Source organism: Dendropsophus ebraccatus, chromosome 1 (assembly GCF_027789765.1).
Source record: "Dendropsophus ebraccatus isolate aDenEbr1 chromosome 1, aDenEbr1.pat, whole genome shotgun sequence".
NCBI lineage: Eukaryota > Metazoa > Chordata > Amphibia > Anura > Hylidae > Dendropsophus > Dendropsophus ebraccatus.
The window spans coordinates 80,302,891-80,325,277 of record NC_091454.1 but is presented as its reverse complement, the minus strand read 5'-3'; the positions used below and the strand labels follow the sequence as shown (position 1 = coordinate 80,325,277).

The window sequence follows — 22,387 nt, the reverse complement described above, 5'->3', positions numbered from 1 at the left end:
CCAAAGAAAACAGACTGTATTAGTTGCAATATTGTCAAGTAAAAGAATACTGTAGGTCCCTGGCCTTGGCGTGGGGGTTGTAAGAGATGTCAGGAAGTTTGGATGATCGTATAGGTCCCAGGTCACGACATGATTCATTATCATACTTATATGTACTTCGGAAACAAATGTTACTGAAGGAAAAGAGACCTTTTAAAAAAATGGGAAACCGAACTTGCTGACGAGGAAATCTCGGCCCAGTTACTGAAAGGGTGGGAGGGAATACAGAAACAGATGATTGATGAGCAATGGCGGGAACTATTTAGAATTCTTCACAGAGCAACATATGCATTCAATTTGTCGTATAGAGATGCACCTGCGCACTACCTGAGAGAATGTCTGAAACAGGTTTGGGGCGCTGTGGTACCTTTACGGTCACGGAACTTGATTTTTCATCACTTCATGTTAGACCAACCAGACCTAACACTAGGACTCACCGGGGTCAAAATGTTTCATATTGTTAGCTTAGCGGCAAAGAAATGTATTCTGGTTGCAACCTGATACTCCCACCCTGGAGGAACTGAAATCTATCCTGCACAGACTACTCCTTTATGATAAGGTCGAGACACTGAGACACAAAGAAAAAGAAACCAAAAAATTCTTTGGTAAGTGGAGAGCCTTTATTTGCCACCATTTTACTCGCACAGAAATAGATGATCTTATGTATAACTTTAGAAGTACTGGTTGGTACAACAAAGAAGCATTAAAATGTACATTGCTGTGGAAGGGAGGAGGGGGGGTTACTCCTTGTAATTATTTTCTGTTTACGCTTTTTACATATTTACAATCGAGCTATACTATCACATGCTCTGTCCAGTCATTACTAAGCAATGGTATGCTGTTTTAGTATTGTGTATCTATTTTCCCACTCTATATGTACCATTGTTACCACTGGATTTTCGCTTCACCAGCCGGACATGAGTTTTACGGTCCGCGATGGCTTACTGAGCAAACAGGACTTATTGTTGTCTTATGATTCTGTTGGTCTTCCTTTGGGAGTGAGATGTGATTAGGCATGTACATGTACCTTTTGCACAGCACTTACTTTTTGATTGTAACTATGGTGCTTTTGCAATTTTTGCTATGTTTCCTGCTTGATTAGCTTTTGAAAACAATAAAAGAGAAGAGAAAAAGAAAAGAGACTGTATACTATCCGCAATTGTAGATCCACAATTCTATTTTTTCAGGCCAATGCATATACCAGTGGCTTCCATGATCTGTAAATTTCCCAGGAGCCCAGACCACAAAAAAATAGGACATGTCACAATCCAGATTTGTGGATGACACTCTGTGAGCCACCCATACCAACGGATAAGTGGTTTTGATGACCATAAATCCACAATCGTTTTGTCATTAAGTGTCCATTTACACAGAAAGATTATCTGACAGATTATCTGCCAAAGATTTGAAGCCAAAGCCAGGAATGGATTGAAAAAGAGGAAACATCTCAGGCTTTTCTTTATGACCTGTTCCCTGTTTATAGTCTGTTTCTGGCTTTGGCTTCAAATCTTTGACAGATTATCTGTCAGATAATCTTTCTGTGTAAATGGACCCTTAGATTAATAAATTAATAGTTAGTTTAAACCAATTATTAATTAGCCAGAATTTTATGCTCAATTTTGGCACATTTTTTTTTTGCATATAGTGTCGTACTTTAGGCCATGCCTGCTTTTTTACCAATGCCACATCTCATTTTCTGACCCAGTGGAAATACAGTATCTCTCAAAAGTGCCTAAAGTACATAATAAATGTGGAATAAAGTCCTGTGCCCTAGATTTTAGACAGAAATTTGGTGAAAAAGTATAAGTACATCTGGGGTCAATGTACTTTTTCGTTTGAATTTGTGTAACATGCATTTAATATGTAATGGACACCTTTATAATAGGCAGATTCATTTCATGAAAGTTCCTACAATATCTGAATACAGATACACTTTATCCAGTTTCCTCTGTAGAGTGTGCATTCACCCATGTATGTTTCCTCTTGTGGGATTTACAAAGTGGCTTAAAACAATCAAACTCATTCAGTGCATTTAAGATTGATTCTCCATCTGCATATAACTAGGTCACCGAAGGACTCTAAAGGGTGAATCCCTACTCAGGCTTCAGGGCCCTTCAGCATGCACACAGGAAACAGTATATAACAACATATCAAACTATCTATCTATCTATCTATCTATCTATCTATCTATCTGTCTAATTCTGACCTGTTCGGCAAGATGATTGTATATTTTCATTCATTCTGAAATATTACATTGTCCCATTGCTCTTTGATGAATTTGTTAAATAGTGGTTTCATCATTTAATTTACCCGCTGAAGTCTACCATCCAGAAGGAAAGCTTAATCCATGCCTTTGCTCATGTTTCACTCATCTGTCATAGGAGTATGGCATTAGGATATCAACAGTACTAATCACAGGATCTATGATGATCCAAACCATAATAAATGATGGCTTCCAGCTGTCACCTTTACTGCCGCTAAATTAGAAATATGTTCAAAGGTGGAATGCGTAAGCCCTTTTATTAATCAAATGTCGGTAGCTGAAAAGCAGATTCAGAGATTGGAGATAATACTCTTTTCAGCCCATGATTTACACTTTTGGAATTATGGATATCAGAATTTGGTTCATTGACTCCTGCACTTCTTTTAAAATTGATTAAAATGGCTATAGGGTTCTATCATTAATATATTTTCACCACTGACTAGTAGGAGATTCTAAATGGTATTATGTGAACCGCCATGTACAGGAGCCACTGAAACAGTTGAATGCTAAATTTCTATGTAATCATGGTATATGTAAGCCCCTGAGAAGCCCACAATTACATTTGGAAAATACAGTTAGAACTGACATAAATAACAAATGAGTAAATACATTTTTATGTCAGTTTGCTATGAGTAAGATTTATTAAAACTAATTCAAAGAAAACATTGAGTGTCAGGATATGGGACCAGGACAACAAAGGACAGGTGTAGCCCTGACACCAGCACCCGCCCCGCTGTACCTGCCTAATTGCCTCAACAGCCTTAACAGCAGCCGGTCGACGGTCCTAATCCTATATGAGTGAACACGGAACAAAAGACAAGACAAACACAACACAATATAACAGGGTCAGAGGTCCAAGTCAGCAACAAGAGAGTGGTGTAGTACAAAACGTGATTCAAGAGAAAAGTCAAAGTCCAAAAAGCCAAAAGTCAGAATACCAAATACACAAATGCAGGGAACACTAGGTAAGGACACACTTAGTAAACTAGGCTCGATCGCAGGCAAGGGAGGACAGAAAAGGAAAAGTATTTATGGAGCCTGGAGTCCCAGCCCAGGAGGTGATATGGGCTCAGACTCCCGCTCCAGCAGCATATGACAGAGCAGACTGGTGGTACCAGCCACCAGTCCAGTGATTTAATAGCCACCACCTGAGCTGTTCAGCTGGGGGTGGTGAAGCCCTGGCCACGGCAAGAACAGAAGCAGGAGCCAATGCGCCCTTAGCAACCTAGCCGGGCCGGTAGCTAGGGACGATGTCAGTGCTCTTCCTGCACCCGGCCGGTCCAGCTGCCAGGGATGGCATCGGCAAGGGGCCGGCCTCACGCTTGGGCATTGCCACGGGCCGAGTGCGCAGCTCGCTCCCTGACATTGAGTAGTTCTCCATTGCAACTTATTATTTCGATTATTATTTTGGATAATTGGTTTTGCCATCCAATGAAGCTTATTGGTGTGAAAAGTATACTACAGCTATATTTTCATACTATATTTTATCACTTTATGATGTACTTATTATTTTTTATTTATTTAGAACTGTTACATTTTACAGTGCACACATTAGTACAGTACTATCAGAAAAAAAACTTTGAATGTAACTATTATAGCTCTTTAGATGTCATTTTTATAAAGATTTTTTTCCCAACATTTGTATGTAAGCTCAAACTCAAGTGATGTCTTTATAGCTACAGTGTTGATTTTAAAAAGCAATGTGCTAAATACACAAGCCAGAGTTCCTTTAGAAAAGAGAAACCTTCATTCCTTTATGATTTCACTCAAAGCCTCGGGGAGGGTAAAAAGATGATTTCTCTGTGACACCCACCAATCATTGCATTGATGTAGAACTGCTTTACCTTTTCCTGCACAGTGGTGCTCCCAGCAACTAGGAACCTAAGGCTTGTTTACTTCAGTCTGTCTTTGTTAACAAAATAGATTTTTATAGTTTCCTGTGAGGTCAATTTTGTGTCCGGTGGCATCAGTTTTTCTCCCTTACATGATTATGGACTAATTATGGACACTGGACTGATGAACAAAGTGCACATTTCATCTGTTGTGACTGGCAAAGGCAAAACAGGAGTGACCGGAAACAACTGACATATGTGAATGAGCTCTTACAGCTGCAAAATATCATCAATGATCAAAGTGACAATTCAGAGTGTCATAGGCTGTCTTCTACTTTGATGTAATTTTAGTCTCTCTTTTGGCATTATTGTAATACAAAATCATGGCTATAGGAATGTTGTTTTTTTTTTTTTTTTTTACAGATGAAACTCTATATTGAGGCTACTTAGCTTTAAAACCCATTCAGATATAAAATGCATTGTTCCCTTTTCACTACCTGAACATACTGTATATGACCCAAAAATACAGGGTATTGTCAATAGTTCATGGGTAGATTAGTATATAGAAAGTATTGATTTCTAATACATAAACCAACTTGCTGTTGCCATTACAGTTAAAAGAATAAAAAGATTAAAATAATAAAACAAGACTCTATCTAAAATCCTATGCTAGATATTTACACGTCATGACATTAGTGGGGTTTTTTAGAACGTCTATGTTGTAATTTTAAGGGCTTGGTCTTTTATCGTAGGTAAAAAAGTGAATCCAATGTTTTGCCGCTATCTTCCATTGTCTTGTTACCAAATGTAATCTATCTTATATATCTTTTATAGAACAAAAATACTATCAATTTATTTTATATACAAAAATACTATCCATGTAAAAGAATAAGTAAATGCTTTACTACAGCATTTAATTCTCTTATTAACCTTCTGATTGATACTATTAAGCTGAAGACAAAAACCATTAACCTAAAGTTGGCAATATCTGACTATTTTGGCAGGACTGTTCAGTGCTCTAATGTATATTTTGTGGAACTCTACTATTGTCACAATGTCAGGTATTGGGGATGTAAGATTTAACCTGCTAACGCTCTATCTCTTGGAAGATAAGCAATGTCAATGGACTCAGCATGTCTATAAAGGGAGGCATGGAAAATAGCTGTTACCTGAAAAAGAATCTGGCTGATAGTTACCTAATTTGCACAGCTGGAATGAAAGTCTGCAATATCTAGAAGACTTGCATGACATTCATGTTTAGAAAAGGCATTTCTTTACTGGTAGAGCAGTAGCTTCCATGTAGTGGTATATGTATCGACTGGCAAACAAGTTGTAGTAGCACATTGCTTGTGTTATAAAACATTAACCATAAATCTAAAAATTTTGCATCTAAACTCGCAAGTTTTACTCTAATATTATTACCCAGTAGGAATTCATGATTTAACCTCAAAACATCACAGTAGAATTTATAGTTCAGTTCAAGGGGAATAACAGATGTTGGTGCATAGACTGGCGTTCTGCATGGTTTTGAGGATGCCAGAAGGGCTGCATTGTTAAACAATATATGAGCAGGTCAAATCTGTTTTAAAAAGTATTAATAGTATTTTCATCAGTTGCCAGAATGCAAGTCAAAGAGAAACCCAAATCCAATGAATATTTGGTGTTAACACCATTTGCCTTCAGAACAGCATCAGTTCTAGGTAACGTGAACAGTTTTTGAAGAAACTTGGCAGAGAGGTTGTTCCAAACATCTTGGAGAACTAATCACAGATCTTCTGTTCATGTAGACTTGCTCCGGTCCTTCTGTCTCATCATGTAATGACAGATAGACTTGATAAATTTGGGATCAGAGCTATGTGGGGACCATATGATCACTTTTTCTTCTTTATGCTGAAGATAGTTAATGACATTGGCTATATGGGGTCGCTATCCTGCTGATATGGAGCCAATCAGATGCCTCCCTTATGCTTATGTTGCAGCATTTGTCCACAGTGTTGTAGAGCTCATGTTAACGTTCAGCAAATGCAACAAAGTGTGAATATACCAGCAGAGGTAATGTTATGTGTGCAACTGCACAGGACACTTTTGTTTTGGTCTTTTATTTAGCTCTCTCCATAGGAGAACAATGAAGACAGGGTGGAGAGCTTCAGGATAAAAACAATTTTCATGATAAAAATGCATTTTTCGGCTAATAAACCCAATTACAAAGTTTCTTAAAATCGCCTGGACTATTGATTTCTGCCCCCAAAAAAATTCACGACAGTGACACTTTAACCCCTTCAGGACCAGGCAAATTTTTGTTTTTTCCTCCATGTGCTTAAAAGGCCATAGCAGTTGCATTTTTACACCTACAGACCAACATGAGCCCTTATTTTTTGCATCACTAATTGTACTTTGCAATGACATGTTGAATTTGTGCATAAAATATGCTGCGAAAGCAGAAAAAAATTATATGCACGGTGAAATTGAAAAAAAAAATGTACCTTAAGACATTACAAATATAAAAATATGTAATGTGTAACTTTTCTTGTATGTGATGGCTTGTAAAAAATTTAAACCACTGTTAACACATATATGTTCCTTAAAATTGCTCTATTCCCATGCATATAACGCTTTTATCCTTTCTTCTATGGGGCTTTGTGAGGTGTAATTTTTTGCACCATGATGTGTTCCTTTCTATTGGCACCTTGATTGCACATATGCGACTTTTTGATTGCACAATTTTGCACTTTATTGTTGTGTTTCAACCAAAAATCAACACTGATCAAAAGACTGACAGGAATACTATGTGTGAACACAGCTTATAGTAAGAATGTCCTTTGTTCCTCATAGCAACTAATCAGAGCTAAGTTTTCAGATATGAGATTGCTTGAAATCTTCCTCTATATTAGTAATGCATAATGCATTAATCCAGTGTTTCCCAACCTCAGTCCTCAGGGACCACCAAGAGGTAATGTTTTGAGGATTACCTTAGTATTTCACAGGGGATTTCATAGACAGAGCAGTAAGTATCACCAAAAAGGTTCTCTGTATTAGATATCCTCAAATTGTGACCTGCTGGTGTTCCTTGAGGACTGGAGTTGGGGAACAATGCAATAATCTATGTAGTGAGCAGTGTGTGTGTATAGTATGTAATGTATGCAGTTTACGGATAGTGTATGTAATGTGTGTGTATAGTGTCTGTGCGTGTGTGGAGCAGGGCCGTATTTACCACTAGGCACCCGTGGGCCAGTGCCTAGGGCAGCACCATGCAGGGGGGCAGCACCAGGGAGCAGGGGGGAAGAAACAATTTTTTTTTAGTCTCCCACTTCCTGTTCAGATCTGACAGTAAATCTGGTGTCTTTTTGAGGGGGGGGGGGGGTATTGTTCAGGTCTGGAGCTATTATCTACCAATCTACCAATCCTGTGGGGAGAATTCCTTCAGACAATATGCAGACGGCTCTAATCATTGAATCAATGTGGACAATGTGGATGTGATTCAGACCACGGGGGGGATTTTTCCAGCATGGTGTAAAGTGAAACTGGCTCAGCTGCCCCTATCAACCAATCACATTCCACTTTTCATTCCTCACAGACTCTTTGGAAAATGAACGGTGGAATCTGATTGGTTGCTAGGGGCAACTGAGCCAATTTCACTTTACACCAGAATTGATAAATCTCCCCCAATATGTAGAAAAGTGCATGTGGCCAAAACCAAGCTCCCCCACGCTTTTCAAGATGGGGCGTCTTCAGGTTTAGTGCCTAGGGCAGCAGCAGCTTTTAATACGGCCCTGATGTGTGTGTGTGGGGGGACTCACAGGACTGTTTAAGGAAATTTGTAAACATGGTATGTTCCATTAAAATTGTACCAAATCACAAGTAAACTAGGTAACTAATACAGTATACCTAATGGAGAACATCCATATGTATTTTGTTTAGATTTATTTTAATATATATATATATATATATATATATATATATATATATATATATATATAAAACAATTCTACTGTAAGTGCCTCTTGAAGTCTTCATCATGTTAATAAGGCGATCCATTTTCTCTGCAATAAATTCTTACAGGTTTCTAGGCACTCAGCACGGCTCTGTACTAAAAATAGCTTTGCCAGTCCTTTTTTTTTTTTTTTTTTTTTTTTTTAAGGAACAGCAATGTTTCAGACCTTCTTGCAGAAAAGGGTAGTAATTGTGGGAAAATGTGCAGCGTATGAACATGGCACTGGTCATATGTTAACTAATGTCCTTTAGAGCATTTGGATCCATCCCAACCAAAAGGTTTGTGAAACGTTAGTTATTACGAGTGCTGGCAGTAGTCTTAGATTTGCCCATGTGTGAACTCATATTCACATATGTGAATTGGTTAACAAACCCTGAACCATTAAAAGAACTGCTCTTCATCTAAATGACATACAGTTACAATGTAAATATGTGTGTACATTCAAAATGTGAAAACGCAAGTGGTTATTCTTTTCCCTGTGAAAATGAAGCTGAACCAGTTGATAGTATTTTTGTACAGTATGTGAACATTATAGAAGAGCCACAAAAAACACTGAAATATTCTCTCCTCTAGCCTGTTATTTTCTTCATTATGTTAGAAGATGCACATGTTGTATAAAAAGGTACAATTATCCCTAATATGCCTATTCTCCTAGAATAAACAGACATACATTTATTAGACCCAAGGACATTCAAAATATAACTTATCGGCAAAATTATAGATTGTAAACTCTTGTAAACAGAGCTGTCATTCCTCTTGTTTAAGATGTTGAATAGTTTGTTACTGTGTAATGCTGGTTTGATTGTATATTTACCCTCTCCTTGCTTTTAAAAGGCAGTGTGACAAGACATGGATAGTGAGCCCACTGTCCCTGCCTACTTGCCACAAGACAGTCCTAGGCGACTGCAGACAACCACGGTCACAGTCCCTATAATCAATAGAATGAAACACAGAACAGCGACAAAAACAATAAATCCAAGGTCAACAATCTGGGTCGGTAACGGTGGGCAACAAAAATACAAAATCAGCAAAAAAGCAGGGAAAACTAGAACAGGATATAGAAGTCAGGGCATACGGCAAACAGGACAAAGAGGGAACAGGCAAGGGTCAGAGATACACACAGCGGATATCAGAGAGTACAATTAGCATAGATTGCTCTAATAGACAGCAACTAGCTGCTGGCCATGCTGACTACTTATGAGGACTAGGATCCCGGTCCAGATCCCCATTGGACCAGCGCTCAGATCCACAAAGACCCTAACTAGCCTAACTAGTAAAGACACCTGCCTATCAAGGGAAACTCCTCACTGCTCAGCTGCAGGTATCAAGCTAGTAGAGTAACTCTTGCATTGCCAGAGGCTAAGAGGCAAAGCCGGTAGTGCTGAACAAATAAAAACAGAACCTTGTTCAGACCAGGTTCAGTACCTTTTGTGCCGCACAACTGAACTGGAATCCTTATCCACCCTATTGGAAGCTCTGAAATGTCCTTTTTCTAAACATAAAAGGTCTTTCACTGTTCATTATATGTCTAAGAAATCCCTTTAAATATTACTAAGGGCTATAACTGTAAGGTCGCTAAAGTATGTTCTTCCCATTTTACATTAAAGACTGTAGGTATTCCACTTTATATGAATGTTTATTTGTATTATACTGTTAGTGCCATGTATATTGTATATACTGTAACTTGACAATAGGATTGATAGTTTGCCGGTGCCGGTATCACAACTGTCCCAGGAACAGCCTGATGCTGGCACAGAAGTGTGTATTATGGCACTGAAGTACTGTGCCAAAAAGAACTAGGAAGTAAAGTTTGTAAAAAAAAAAAAGCATTTGGTGATACTGTATAGGACACCCGAGAAGGAATCAAATCTGAGCTTATCCTCCAAATGGTATGCTTGGTTCAAAATTGTTCAAAAGCAGGCTGGATCCTTACAAACTTACAAACTATGTAACTATGTTACCATGGCAGGAAGCTATGCAGTGGGACTCTTAGAGGTGAAATCCCAGGAGTTAAGAAACACCTAAATGGTACCAAGCAACAATGAGTGTAGTTACAGAGAGATAGTGAGCTGGTTTGGGAATGTGCTTTGCAAAGTGCATATGCTGTGTGAGACTTCAGCCTTGTTAGGAGCCACCTCTGGGCTACTGTGTGGGCTGTGTGAGATGGCAACCTTAAAGGGGTATTCCAGGTTATTTTAACATTTACCCTACGTATTTGTCTTGTAATATAATTACTATGTCTCATTGGTTTCTATTACAAATTTTTTCTCTTTCTTTCTATTTTTACATTTGTCACGTGGTTCCGTCATGTCACCGGACCGGAAGTGTGGGGACTTCCCCGACTCAGCCGGCCTCTAGCTAGTTATGCACTTTCAAGCTTTCAAAGCCATAGAAACGGCCCTCCCTGAGCACGGGACGTCACTTGACGCCCGTTCCAGAGCGGGCCTGTCAGTGTGGAGGAGGTCGCAGCCACCTCCTGTGTAATCACTCCGCTCTCCCCGGCCCCCCTTCATGCCTTGTCAACCCGCTCTCCCCGGCTCCCCTTCATGCCTTATCAACCCGCTCTCTCCCTGGCCCCCCTTCATGCCTTATCAACCCGCTCTCCCCGGCCCCCCTCCCTGCATAATCACTCCGCTCTGCCCGTCCCCCCTCCCTGCATAATCACTCCGCTCTCCCCGTCCCCCCCTCCCTGCATAATCACTCCGCTCTCCCCGCCTCCCCTCCCTGCATAATCACTCCGTTCTCCCCGGCCCCCTCCCTGCATAATCACTCCGCTCTCCCCGGCCCCCCTCCCTTCATAATCACTCCGCTCTCCCCGGCCCCCCTCCCTGCATAATCACTGTGCTCTCCACGGCCCCCCTTCATGCCTTATCACTCCGCTCTCCCCGGCCCCCCTTCATGTTCCAGAGCGGGCCTGTCAGTGTGGAGGAGGTCGCAGCCACCTCCTGTGTAATCACTCTGCTCTCCCCGGCCCCCCTTCATGCCTTATCATCCCACTCTCCCCGACCCCCCTCCCTGCATAATCACTCTGCTCTCCCTGGCCCCTTTCCCTGCATAATCACTTCGCTCTCCCCAGCCCCCCTCCCTGCATAATCACTCCGCTCTCCCCGGCCCCCCTCCCTGCATAATCACTCCTCTCTCCCCGGCCCCCCTCACCGCTTAATCAATCCGCTCTCCCCGGCCCCCCTCCCTGCATAATTACTCCGCTCTCCCCGCCCCCCCTCCCTGCATAATCACTCCGCTCTCCCCGGCCCCCCTCCCTGCATAATCACTCCGCTCTCCCCGGCCCCCTCCCTGCATAATCACTCCGCTCTCCCCGGCCCCCCTCCCTGCATAATCACTCCGCTCTCCCCGGCCCCCTCCCTGCATAATCACTCCGCTCTCCCCGGCCCCCCTCCCTGCATAATCACTCCGCTCTCCCCGGCCCCCCTTCATGCCTTACCACTCCGCTCTCCCCGTCCCCCCTTCATGCCTTATCACTCCAATTAAATCAAATAATGAAGAGCCCTATTATTCAAAGCTATAACTGGCCAAACTGGGCCAATTCGGCCAATTATCGCTCAGTGTAACTAAGACAATGATCAGCTGAGAACGATCATCAGCTGAACATGTCTTTAGATCAGGACCTAAAATTGTTGGCCTACGGGGCCGATGGATGATTGTAGTATAAACTAATAAAGTATTTCCTTACCTTACCACATTCTCCAGTGTCCTCGGGTATACAGTACCCCAGCCTCTGAAGCTTCAGCTTTGCTTTTGGTCCCTTTTGGTCCGGACTGTGCACTGACAGGCCGCTCAGCCAATCATTGCCCGAGACATGACCGCGGCCAGTGACTGGCTGAGTGGAACAGAAGGGAACAGAAGGCAGAGCTGCAGCTGCAGAGACCGTAGAAGGCCCCAGGACAGTGGGGAATGTGGTAAGGTAAGGAAATACTTTATTATTATTTTACACTAAAGGCAAGGGCTGCACGGACATCACTAACAATTGCTCAGTAAACGAGCGCCAATCTAGCAGATGAGTGCTTATTTACACAGTTTACATAATACTTCAGCCATGGTGTGAGCCACACCTGGGTCAGTATAGGAACTAATGGATAGAAGTGACCTGTTGGTTCCAGTCCGGAATAGCAAATGCACTAGAATAGTGAAGTGAGTCACACTTTGGCCTCCCAGTCAGTCAGCATGTGTGAGTCTGTGTTAGTCAGTAATGTGTGTGTATGTTAATAGTGTCTCAAGTGATTCTGCATAGTGGATGGATGAGGGGCCAGCTAAGGCTCTGTCGCCGGATGGCCCGAACCCCAAATCCCTATGCTCCTGCCATGGTTCCTATCTTTGCCCTAGGATAAACAATTCTGTTAAGAGGCAAAGCAAGGTAGTAGGAAAGAAGTCTTTCCTTGCAAAAATACTATTGTTAAGGGCTTATGTTGTCTATCCATATATCACGGAGAACAGTATACAATTAGTTCTAACATTAAAACTGCAGTGCAGGTGAACCCTATCTGATTACAGACTTTCCAATCTTACAAAATATATACAATTGATTTAGTCACTGGCAATCAAATAAGAAGCTGTGTGGAATAATTTATTTTTATCCCTGTGACATAGCAAATTACCTGTCTGCTTAGTAGAAGCTTAAGGGGGTATAACACCCAAAAATAACTTTTTATATGTTGCTGCCCATGGTGAAACTAACAATTCATTCCAGATTTGTTATTATCTATTCAGTCTCCTTCCCCCAGTTCTGAACTGTGGCTTTCTGCTGAAGACACAAAAAAACTGTATCTGAGCTGTTCAGTCTGTCTCTGCTATCAACCCCCTCCTCCCTTCTCCCTTCTTCTGAGTTAATTAGCACTTGACTTCCGTTTAACCCTATAGAATTACAAAAAAACTACAAAGTTGCAGATAAAGCCTTCCAGAGACTTGTTTACATCAGCCGTCACACATAGTTTTTTATGTATTGAGCAAAAAGCAGCAACTCAGAACTAGGAGAAGGAGACTGAATAGATTATAATAAGTATGGAAGTAATTGTTAGTATCACCATGGGCAGCAACATCTGAAAAGTTCTGTTTCAGTGGAATACCCTTTAAGGCTTATTTAACAAATCCGGCTGTGTAATACAGCCTTCAGACTTATGCTGGCCAAACCTGCTGCTTGTAGCTGATTCGGATGGATGCTGGTATAAGCTGTGTGGGACCTTCTAGAACAACCACAGATAGATGATGCTGGTAGTGATAGGGATTGGCCATGATAGAAAATCACAGCCGACCCCTTTGTTCAGAGATAGAGAGAGAGAGAGAGAGATAAGCGGCATTGAGAGCATTTGTTCCAAACATTACTGTGTATGGGGAGGACAGGCAGTATGTGGGAGATATAACTGATGGCTAGGCAATCATTGGGCTGTCAGTTATTGAAGGTGTTTGTGGAACTTTAGGCTGTTGTCTCCTGACTTCACCCACCCTAAAACATACCCTCATACCATTAACCTATTGTAGACGATAAATCTGGTGTTTCTTGGAGACATTTCAGTATTAAATTATTATAGCGTTTTTCAAGTAAAGTATAATAGACAAATATGTTGCTGGAACTATAGTAAACTCATGGGCCTAAGAAAAATGTTGCATCAACTTAATAAGCCCTCCCTCCCCTTTGAGACATTTGCTGCATCATATGACATAGCAGCCAGGTAAGGAAATGAAGACCTGGAAGCAACAGAGCATCCGTCAACATGTCACATGTTAAGATTTCACACTGCTCTTCTAAGATCTATGTTTAACTGCTAAGGCAGAAGATCAGTCTGAGAAAATCCCATCGGAGAAGGCATGCTGAGTTACATGCTGCACTGCTAGGAGTGGACAAGATGGTGGGGAGACCATCAATAAAAGCATTTAAAGCATCAATTTTTTATTTATTTTTTCCCTCTGTAAAGTACTTGAGATATGGTAAGGGGTAAAAAAAAAGTATTTTTTTGCACAATCACATGGACCCTCTTCCTCCAACTCTGATGTGGCCTCCAGCATATTGGTCACGTTTGTTTACTGGTTTACGTTTAAAACATTGTAACTAAGGCGTAATAATAATACCAATAGGGCAAATGGGGGAGAACCAATACGGGGGCAGGTTGGTGCAGTGGCTTAGTAACAACTGGGGACTGAAAAGAAAGCATTAGCCAGATTTATTATTGCAAACATTTTTTAGGCTTTCTACATTTGCTTCTGTGGTACGACTAAGAAGGCATCCTTATATTCCTCTGCATATAGATGGGGAAACTATGGTTTTAGCAATGTAATACACAGTAATACTACAATGGTTATAAATACTAATACTACAAGGAAACAATATCTGTTGGTGGGACCAATTTGTACTTGGTCTCAGCGAAACTAAATAAATTTGCATTACTATCCAACCCCAGCACTTGCATGTCAGTTACAGACAAGTTAGAAAGCTAGGCCTATGAAAGTCTGTAAAACAGAAACTGGCATAAACTGCCCATTGCAATCAATCAGAGCTCAGCAATCATTTTACCAAAGCTGATAACTGAGCTACAATTAATTGCTATGAGCAACCACTTGATGGGACATACACAAATAGGAGAAAAAGTTGTCACCTGTGAGTGTCATTGACAAAGTCGCTTAAAGACAAGGTTCCCAAATCAAGACCTGTGGAGGAGAAATAATGGAAAGACTGGTGGGAACTTTCACCTGTGTCCCCTTTGTCTGTCCCATGGATCCTCCTGTCCAGATCACTCGCAGAAGGAACACAGGCTTTTGGACAATCCCAAATTCTCCACAAACTTATGTCTGATACAGCATCTTGTCTCATGGTACATTAACGCAGTTAAAGGTTTATTTAGAAAATAAGGTTACAAAGTGTAAGTTCTAAGAAAGTAATAATAGAATTATAGGAAAACCACTGGTTGAGTACCCCACCTCCTCACAATTTATGTCTTTGATGTAATTTGAAGGTACAGTCCAATTAGACAAGTATCAGATCTAGGGAACTGAATGACACGAGACAGGTGATGCCCTGGCACTGACACCCATCCCACTGTCCCTGCCTAATTGCCTTGACTGTCTGGTCGACAGTCCCTAGCCTGTACATGTGTGACACTTAATGCGGACAAGACAGACAAAACACAAATTCTGACGGCAAATTCTGGTCAGAGCGGTCTGTGAGGCACAAAAAAGAAATCTGAAAGAGTAGTCAAAAATTCCAAGTCAGAAAGCCAAAGATACCATAACAACAAATCAGTTACAATGCTAGGTCAAGATACACTGAGGGTATGAGGCTCTATCATAAGCAAGGAGGGAGGGGAAAATACAGGTTTATATGGGAGGTGAAGTCCCAGCCCCAGAACTGATTGGGGCCTTGGACTCCAATCTCCTGAGAACACCTAGTCTGACTGGCAGCTGCACCTGCCAGTCAGCATACAACCAACACTATCAGCTGAGCGCCTGGCTGGGGAGCAAACTTGTTCAAGTCACAACTCAACTCTGCAGAATTTGCTGTATGAATATCTCCTGAGTCTTCCAGCATCCTCTCCACCTTTTCCCCACCTTTGTGCAAAATTTCCATCCATCCATCGTGCCCCACATAGAAATAATATTGTTTTAGTAAGAGTAGGTAGATAGGTGGGTTAGGTTAAGGGTGAGTAGTCCCCTAATTAATTAGATATGTAGGTCCCCTCATTAAGTAGGTAGGCAGGTCCTTTCATTAAGCAGGCATGTCCACCATAACATATTTAGAACTCCCAGTAGATATGTTCCCCCAATTAGGAACAGAGTGGATAGGAGGGTCCCCCTAGTAGCGAATAAAATGTGGGATATAGAAAGAGTGATGTTAAATGCTGTTGCACTAAATGGTTGTTGGCTGGCTACTAGACTATTACAATTGTTCCAGTCTTGCATTTGTGACTTGCAAACTGTCATTTAGGAAGCCCCGACTGTATGGCTGTACTGCAATCTACTGTCAATAGTCATTTGAATGCCAAGTTAGAAGGATTCTGCACTTCTGCACAAAAATATGGCTGATGGCAGGCTGTTGTTTAAATATATCTTAATCCTGACTTTTGACCTGATTAGCCATCTTGCCCTCTAAGCAGGGGCGTAACTACCACCAAAGCATCCATAGCAGCCATAATGGCTGTTATGAGACCCAGCACATCAGGGGGCCCATCCCTGCAATAAACTGGGCCTCCTGAGCTGTTATCGTACTACCATTGGAGATGCCTACCATGGGGGACACTATGTACTGGAGGGTAGCATACTAGGGGAGATGCCTATTTTGGGGGACACTATGTACTGGGGGGGTAGTCTACTAGGAGAGATGCCTATTTTGGGGGACACTAGGCCGGGGGATAGTAGGGGAGATGCCTACCATGGCTACCATGGAGCACTATCTACTGGGTGGGGGGATACCAGGGTAGATGCCTAACATATGCTATCTACAGGGCGGAGTGCTAACGAACAGGAGGATTACCTTCAGTCGGATGGGGCGAAAGGGGGAGGCAATCAAAAGTTTGCTATGAACCCTAAGGTTGTTACATGAGACATAGAAATGTAAGTCTATTTTATATCTTTATTACTTTACATCTATTTACCTAGGTATACAAATCACGTACATGCATTCAAAATGCAAAAAGCGCTACTTTCATCTATTTGGTGGATGGAAAATACCAACTAAAGTCTAATAGGAAGGAATAAAGTTTGAATTCATCCGTATGTGTCCTGTATTTGATCTGTACTGGATCAGCATGTTATTAGTAAATTTAATGTTTAAAGTGTAATTCCATAAAGAAGGTTCATCAATATTTTCTGTATGGAAATATGATCTCAATACTAAAGACATACTGATGACATTATATTCACAATACATGTGTATTTTAGATGCGTATTACAGTCATTTACTGATATGCTTGTGTGAAACAGACCTTGAAGAAACTGTTCTTGCATTTATCTAGTCTTCATGAGCAATTGTGAGTCAGACTTGGCTCCAAGTCTAAATTCTCCCTTCTTACCTCGATTGCTCTGTAGCCACTCTCAATAGCAGACATTTTACATAATGTATGCTGCAAAGCTGAACTCTTTATGTGCTGACACTGTTTAGATGTATTTGGTAATAGTGTACAATCCTATTAAACTGTGAAAGTAAAATAGCAATCTGCATTCCTTGCCTGAAACCGCTTGCTTAAAATCCTGGAATCATTTTCCTCTTAGCCAAGTCTTGTATGGCGATTGTATATTTGCTTGCCTGTGCATAATTATTTTTGTTTTTCTTCTTCAGATGTTGCCCGAGCTATAGAATTGTTGGAGAAACTAGAAAATTCGGGAGAGGTGCCAGTGCATAAATTACAGTCTCTGAAGAAAGTTCTGCAAAGTGAATTCTGTACTGCTATAAGGGAGGTATGATGAGGGCATTTGCGGGGGAAAACTATTGGGCCACATTTATTATTATAAGAATAAAAAAATGCCCAAGCAACAAATCATAGCTCAGGTTTAATTCCTCAGATTACTGTGGTAAGATGAAAGCCGAGCTGTGCTTGGTTGCTCTTACAGAATCATAAATCTGTGTTTGTGGGAGCATCCGTACTTTTTGCATCGTTTTACTCCCAAAAATATAATTGCGATGTATAACTGTCTAAAAAAACTGTGTTGTAAATGGTTGCTATGGGCAACGAAGACAAAAAAGTTTTTGCTTTAGACTTTTTTATTATTATTTCCCCCCCAGTTAATTGAACAACTGTTCTAAAACTGAAAATCCATTACATACATCTAAATGGGGTTTCTGTAGTACATGCCCTGTGCTTTAAAAACAATGTATATGAAACAGGCACAAAAATGTCTGCAGCAAATATGCCATGTGTGAGGCTAACCTAAGGCCTTCTGCACAAACATTATTTTGCAACCTTTTTAAAGGGGGAGTCAGGAGAATTTTATTTATAACTGTCCTCATGGGGCAGTTTTATAGAAATAAACTAAACTATACTTGCCCTCCTTGCTATCCTTATGATATCTCGTGCACTGTGTCGCAGAAGGATCTTCCTGCTCATCCAATCAGTGATGTCGAATCTTGGCCACTGATTGGCTGAGCAGGAAGGTCCTTGTGCAATCCTGAAACAAGGTAGTGAAGAAGGGGAGGAGCAAAGACAGTAAGTATAGGTTTATCTTCTATTTAACTGCACCCTGCACTATCCTGACACATAGCTAATGCCCTCTTAGTCAGTCACTGGTTGCAGCAGTAAATCACCTAAGTTAATGCCTAAGCTTCCTACTTGTTGAGACGTCAGCAGGGAGGAGCTCTGGCAGTGGATTGTTGGTAGATAAATAAGGGCCCTATTACACCAACAAATTATCTGACAGATTTTTTTGAGCCAAAGCCAGGAATAGTCTATAAACAGAAAACAGGTTATACAGGAAAGTTTTCTACTCTTTTTAATCCTTTCCTGGCTTAGGGCCCTATTCCACCAGACGATTATCGTTCAGATTATAGTTAAATCGTTCCAATCTAAACTATAATTGTTTGGTTGAAATGCAGTTATCGATTAACGACCGAACGAGAAATCGTTGATCGCTTTATAAGACCCGTACCTATTTTTATCGTTGTTCGTTCGCAAAACGTTCGCAAATCGTTCGCATTGAATAAGGTGTCGTTCGGTCGTTCGCAGTAGATACAAACGCAAAAGCGAAGAAAAAATGATTGCAAATACGATCATAAGTAACGATTATCGTTCCATGGAAATGAGTGAACGTCTTCAGGTCTTTCGCAATAGCGGTCGTTTGAGATCGTTAATCGTTAACTATTATGCGAACGATAATCGTCCGGTGGAATAGGGCCCTTAGGCTTTAAAAAATCTGTCAGATAATCTGTTGGTGTAATAGGGCCCCTTAGTATGGTTTTACTTTTATCTTGAGCACTTTTAAACATAAAATAAAAGTCTAAAAGGGACTGTTTTAAATATTTTTTTTGTGATGGTGCTTGTGCTTGTATTGGCATAAAAAAATAAATAATACAAGTATATGCTCACCTACACCTATCCTAATGATATCTGGTCCTGATACTGCCTGCTTTCATTTCAACCCACTTCAGCCAGTGATGGAGTGGGCATTTCTCGTTTCCTGTTAACATTGGGACAGATGTGATGATGTATTTTTTAATTGTTTTTAATATAGAGTTTTGTATAAATATCTCAGTGTAATATTTAAAATGTTACATCATTTATGCTATGGTAGAGCTAGGACACACAAATGTAATCTTTGCATCAGTGATACACTTACTGAAATTGTCTGCAATTTACACAAGGCGTTTTGGGTTTAAAAAACTTCATGAAAAAAACATTTGTGGACTTGTCAGCAGTTTTTACTTATAAGTCCCAATATGTATAGTACTACATTCTAGAGCAGTGCTTCTCAAACTGTGAGGCGGGCCTCGCCAGTGAGGCGCCCCCTAGTTGTTGGTGAGGCCCAGCAGGGGAGCCAGTTTTTACAAAAGTAACTATGATCTGCACAGTTCTCCATAATCTCCATGTTAACAACATTATTAATTTATTTTGTACTTGCTTTATTAGTATATAGAGCTTGGGAAATGAGTGTAAGCTAGCCCTAGTATTATTTTCAGCTTTTAAATGGACAGATAGTGAGGCCCAGCATCCTCTTGGCCAGTCTGGTGAAGTCCAGGCATTGCCTTGGTCTGTTGTGTGAGGCTCCAGTAGAAATAGTTTGAGAAGCACTGTTCTAGAGCATCACTTGAAATGAATATACGGTAAATATTACAGCATTAATTAGGCATAATATTATGACACAAATAAAAAGCTGTGAAACTATTAATGACACACTAAATACTCAGGAAGGAGCCAAAGCATTTTGTTTGGGCAAGTTTAAGCTCATTTGCCATCAGAGCCAAACAGATTCTCTCCAACTGGATTACTGCCTCTGAATCGCCTAAATTGAAGCTTATTTCCAAAAGTGATGATATTCATTAAATCACTGAGATGCCTTATGTTTCCTTGGTCAACAAGCAGATATAGTCCTGTCAAACTGTTTCTTAGAATAGTAATTATTACATTTTTATTTTTACAGCAATTCTGTTTTTGTGTATACTGAAAAACGTGTGTTTCTATTGGTGGTTCTTATAAGTGCTAATTTTATTTTAGCATATTTTCTGGCTGTACTTCCTGTTTAATTAGTTGCTCAGTACTACAAGTTCTAGAACATTTCTTTCCAGTCCTCCCACCCTGCTTACTCCCCTCCCCCAGCACTCCTGCCAGTTCTCCACCCAAACATCTCAATTCATTGCAGACAATAAGGCTATGTTCACACTGCATATAATACCGGCCGTAGTGCGAACCGCGAATATACGCACATAGTTTTGAGGTTAATGCGTTCGCTTGAAAGTATACGATATACGCCCACACAATGCACACTACGTATAAGCTTACGGACGGATCGTATGCGGCGGCGTTAAAAATGAACAAGACCATTGTTTGAGGACGGAAATGTTGAAACTCACGGCCGTGGATTTCCATGCGGTCCCGTACGAAGTATTTATATCAGCCAAATTGAACTTGATTTTTCGATCCAAAAGGTTCTGTCAGTTTTATTGGGCTGGCCGAAGATTTCCAAGTAAATTACCTGTTTCAGATCGCTTCGAATCAAGCTAGGGAAGCATAACTGTACTACGGGCGTATATTCGCGGTTCGTACGCATCCGATTTTTCCCACGCCCGTAGTTTCAGCCGCACATGTACGGCGGCGTACGAACTACGGCCGGAATCATACGCAGTGTGAACATAGCCTCAAGTTGTAAGGTTGCAGCACCTGCTGCAGCATTTAACACAAGGCAGCATATTGTAAAAACGGGTTCTTGTTTTGGCAGTTAGACCCCTCATTTTTTAGCTCATAACATAGTAATGTGTCATTATTTGACATACTGGGAGAAAAATATGATTTTGAAACATCTATTTGGTGGATTTTTCTGTGCATATTATTACAGATCTAATATAAGATCTGTAATAATATAATATAAGATCTAAGATATTTTTTGTATCATAACTGCTTACCTTGTACCCCTTGCATTTTTTCAGGTTTACCAATACATGCATGAAACAATTCCTATTAATGGATGCCCGGAATTTCGTGCTCGTGCCACCGCAAAGGTAAGGTCACTATATTTTGTCCCATATCCTGTCCCTTGGTAGGCCACTGATATCAGATCTGTTGGGGTTCAGCATTCAGCTAACTGGAGAGACTGCAATGCCCTGCAGCCTCTTCACTGCTTACCAGACACAGCTCAATGCATTTTATAGCGCTGTACCTGCTATTGCAACTTTTCATGTTCACTTGGATGGGTCAAGCTGCAATACCAGGTATAGGCAATAACAAATGTACAGAACAATGTCTGGTAAGCAGTGAAGAAGCCACATTTGGTTACCAGGGTATGTAAGTAAAGTATTTATTTCCGGTAATAAATACATATTTTCTTTTACACCCACTTGTGTGCTTTTTTTTCTGTACTGTTATATAAAAGCATTTTCTTTTACAGAGAACTTGTTTGAGTTAATATGGAACATTCATTTACTGCTTTTGTTAGAATAGTCTTATGGCACATTTTACATACATATTACTTCTTTGTTGCCATTGTGTAGTAACCACAAGCAATCTCATTCAAAACACACTATATTTTTCCATTAACACTAGAATATGTTATTGCAAGTCTTATATGTGCGAAATAAGGAGGGTGGGGGTGCCTACTAAACACTGCTGCTGTATTGAATTGTGAAATTAATGTCTAAAAATAAAAAAAACAGTAGACATAATGGATTCAGCAATATATCCAGTTCCGTTTTCTACTTAAATAAGTAGCAACATTAAAAAGGAGCTATCACCAGACAGACCTATGTGATTATGTTATAAAATTCTGAGCCAATGTAAAGAATCGGGGACATACTGAGGTGCAGTGTAGAACAATGCCCAGGTGGAATATAAGCCAAAAGCCAATAATTGATTAGAGAAGAAATGGGGAACCCTCGGCCCTCCAGCTGTTGCAAAACTGCAATTCCCATGATGCATGGAAAGCCAAAGACTTTACACACTATAAAAAACAAAGGTACATATAGGTTCTCAGGCGACCACCGGAGCAAAAGAAGGATTAGAGGAACCTCTATACTGGACATTTGACCCCTTGAGGGCTTCACAGTCAGCACTATGGACCTAAAAAGGACCCCAGGGCTGTCTGTTTGCTGTGCCTGCTGCTAGAGCACAGTAAGTGTAG

The 22,387-nt window shown here is 40.7% G+C and overlaps 1 protein-coding gene across 2 annotated transcripts in view; it reads left to right on the top strand.

Moving 5' to 3' along the window:
* Window positions 1–22,387, top strand: part of LIN7A (lin-7 homolog A, crumbs cell polarity complex component) — a 36,618-nt gene that overhangs the window by 7,679 nt on the left and 6,552 nt on the right. For both annotated transcript variants that reach the window (XM_069955670.1, XM_069955671.1), the window contains exons 2-3: window positions 17,406–17,524; window positions 21,201–21,272. In XM_069955670.1, the coding sequence (XP_069811771.1) occupies window positions 17,406–17,524; window positions 21,201–21,272 (191 nt within the window). The remainder of the gene's footprint in view (window positions 1–17,405; window positions 17,525–21,200; window positions 21,273–22,387) is intronic.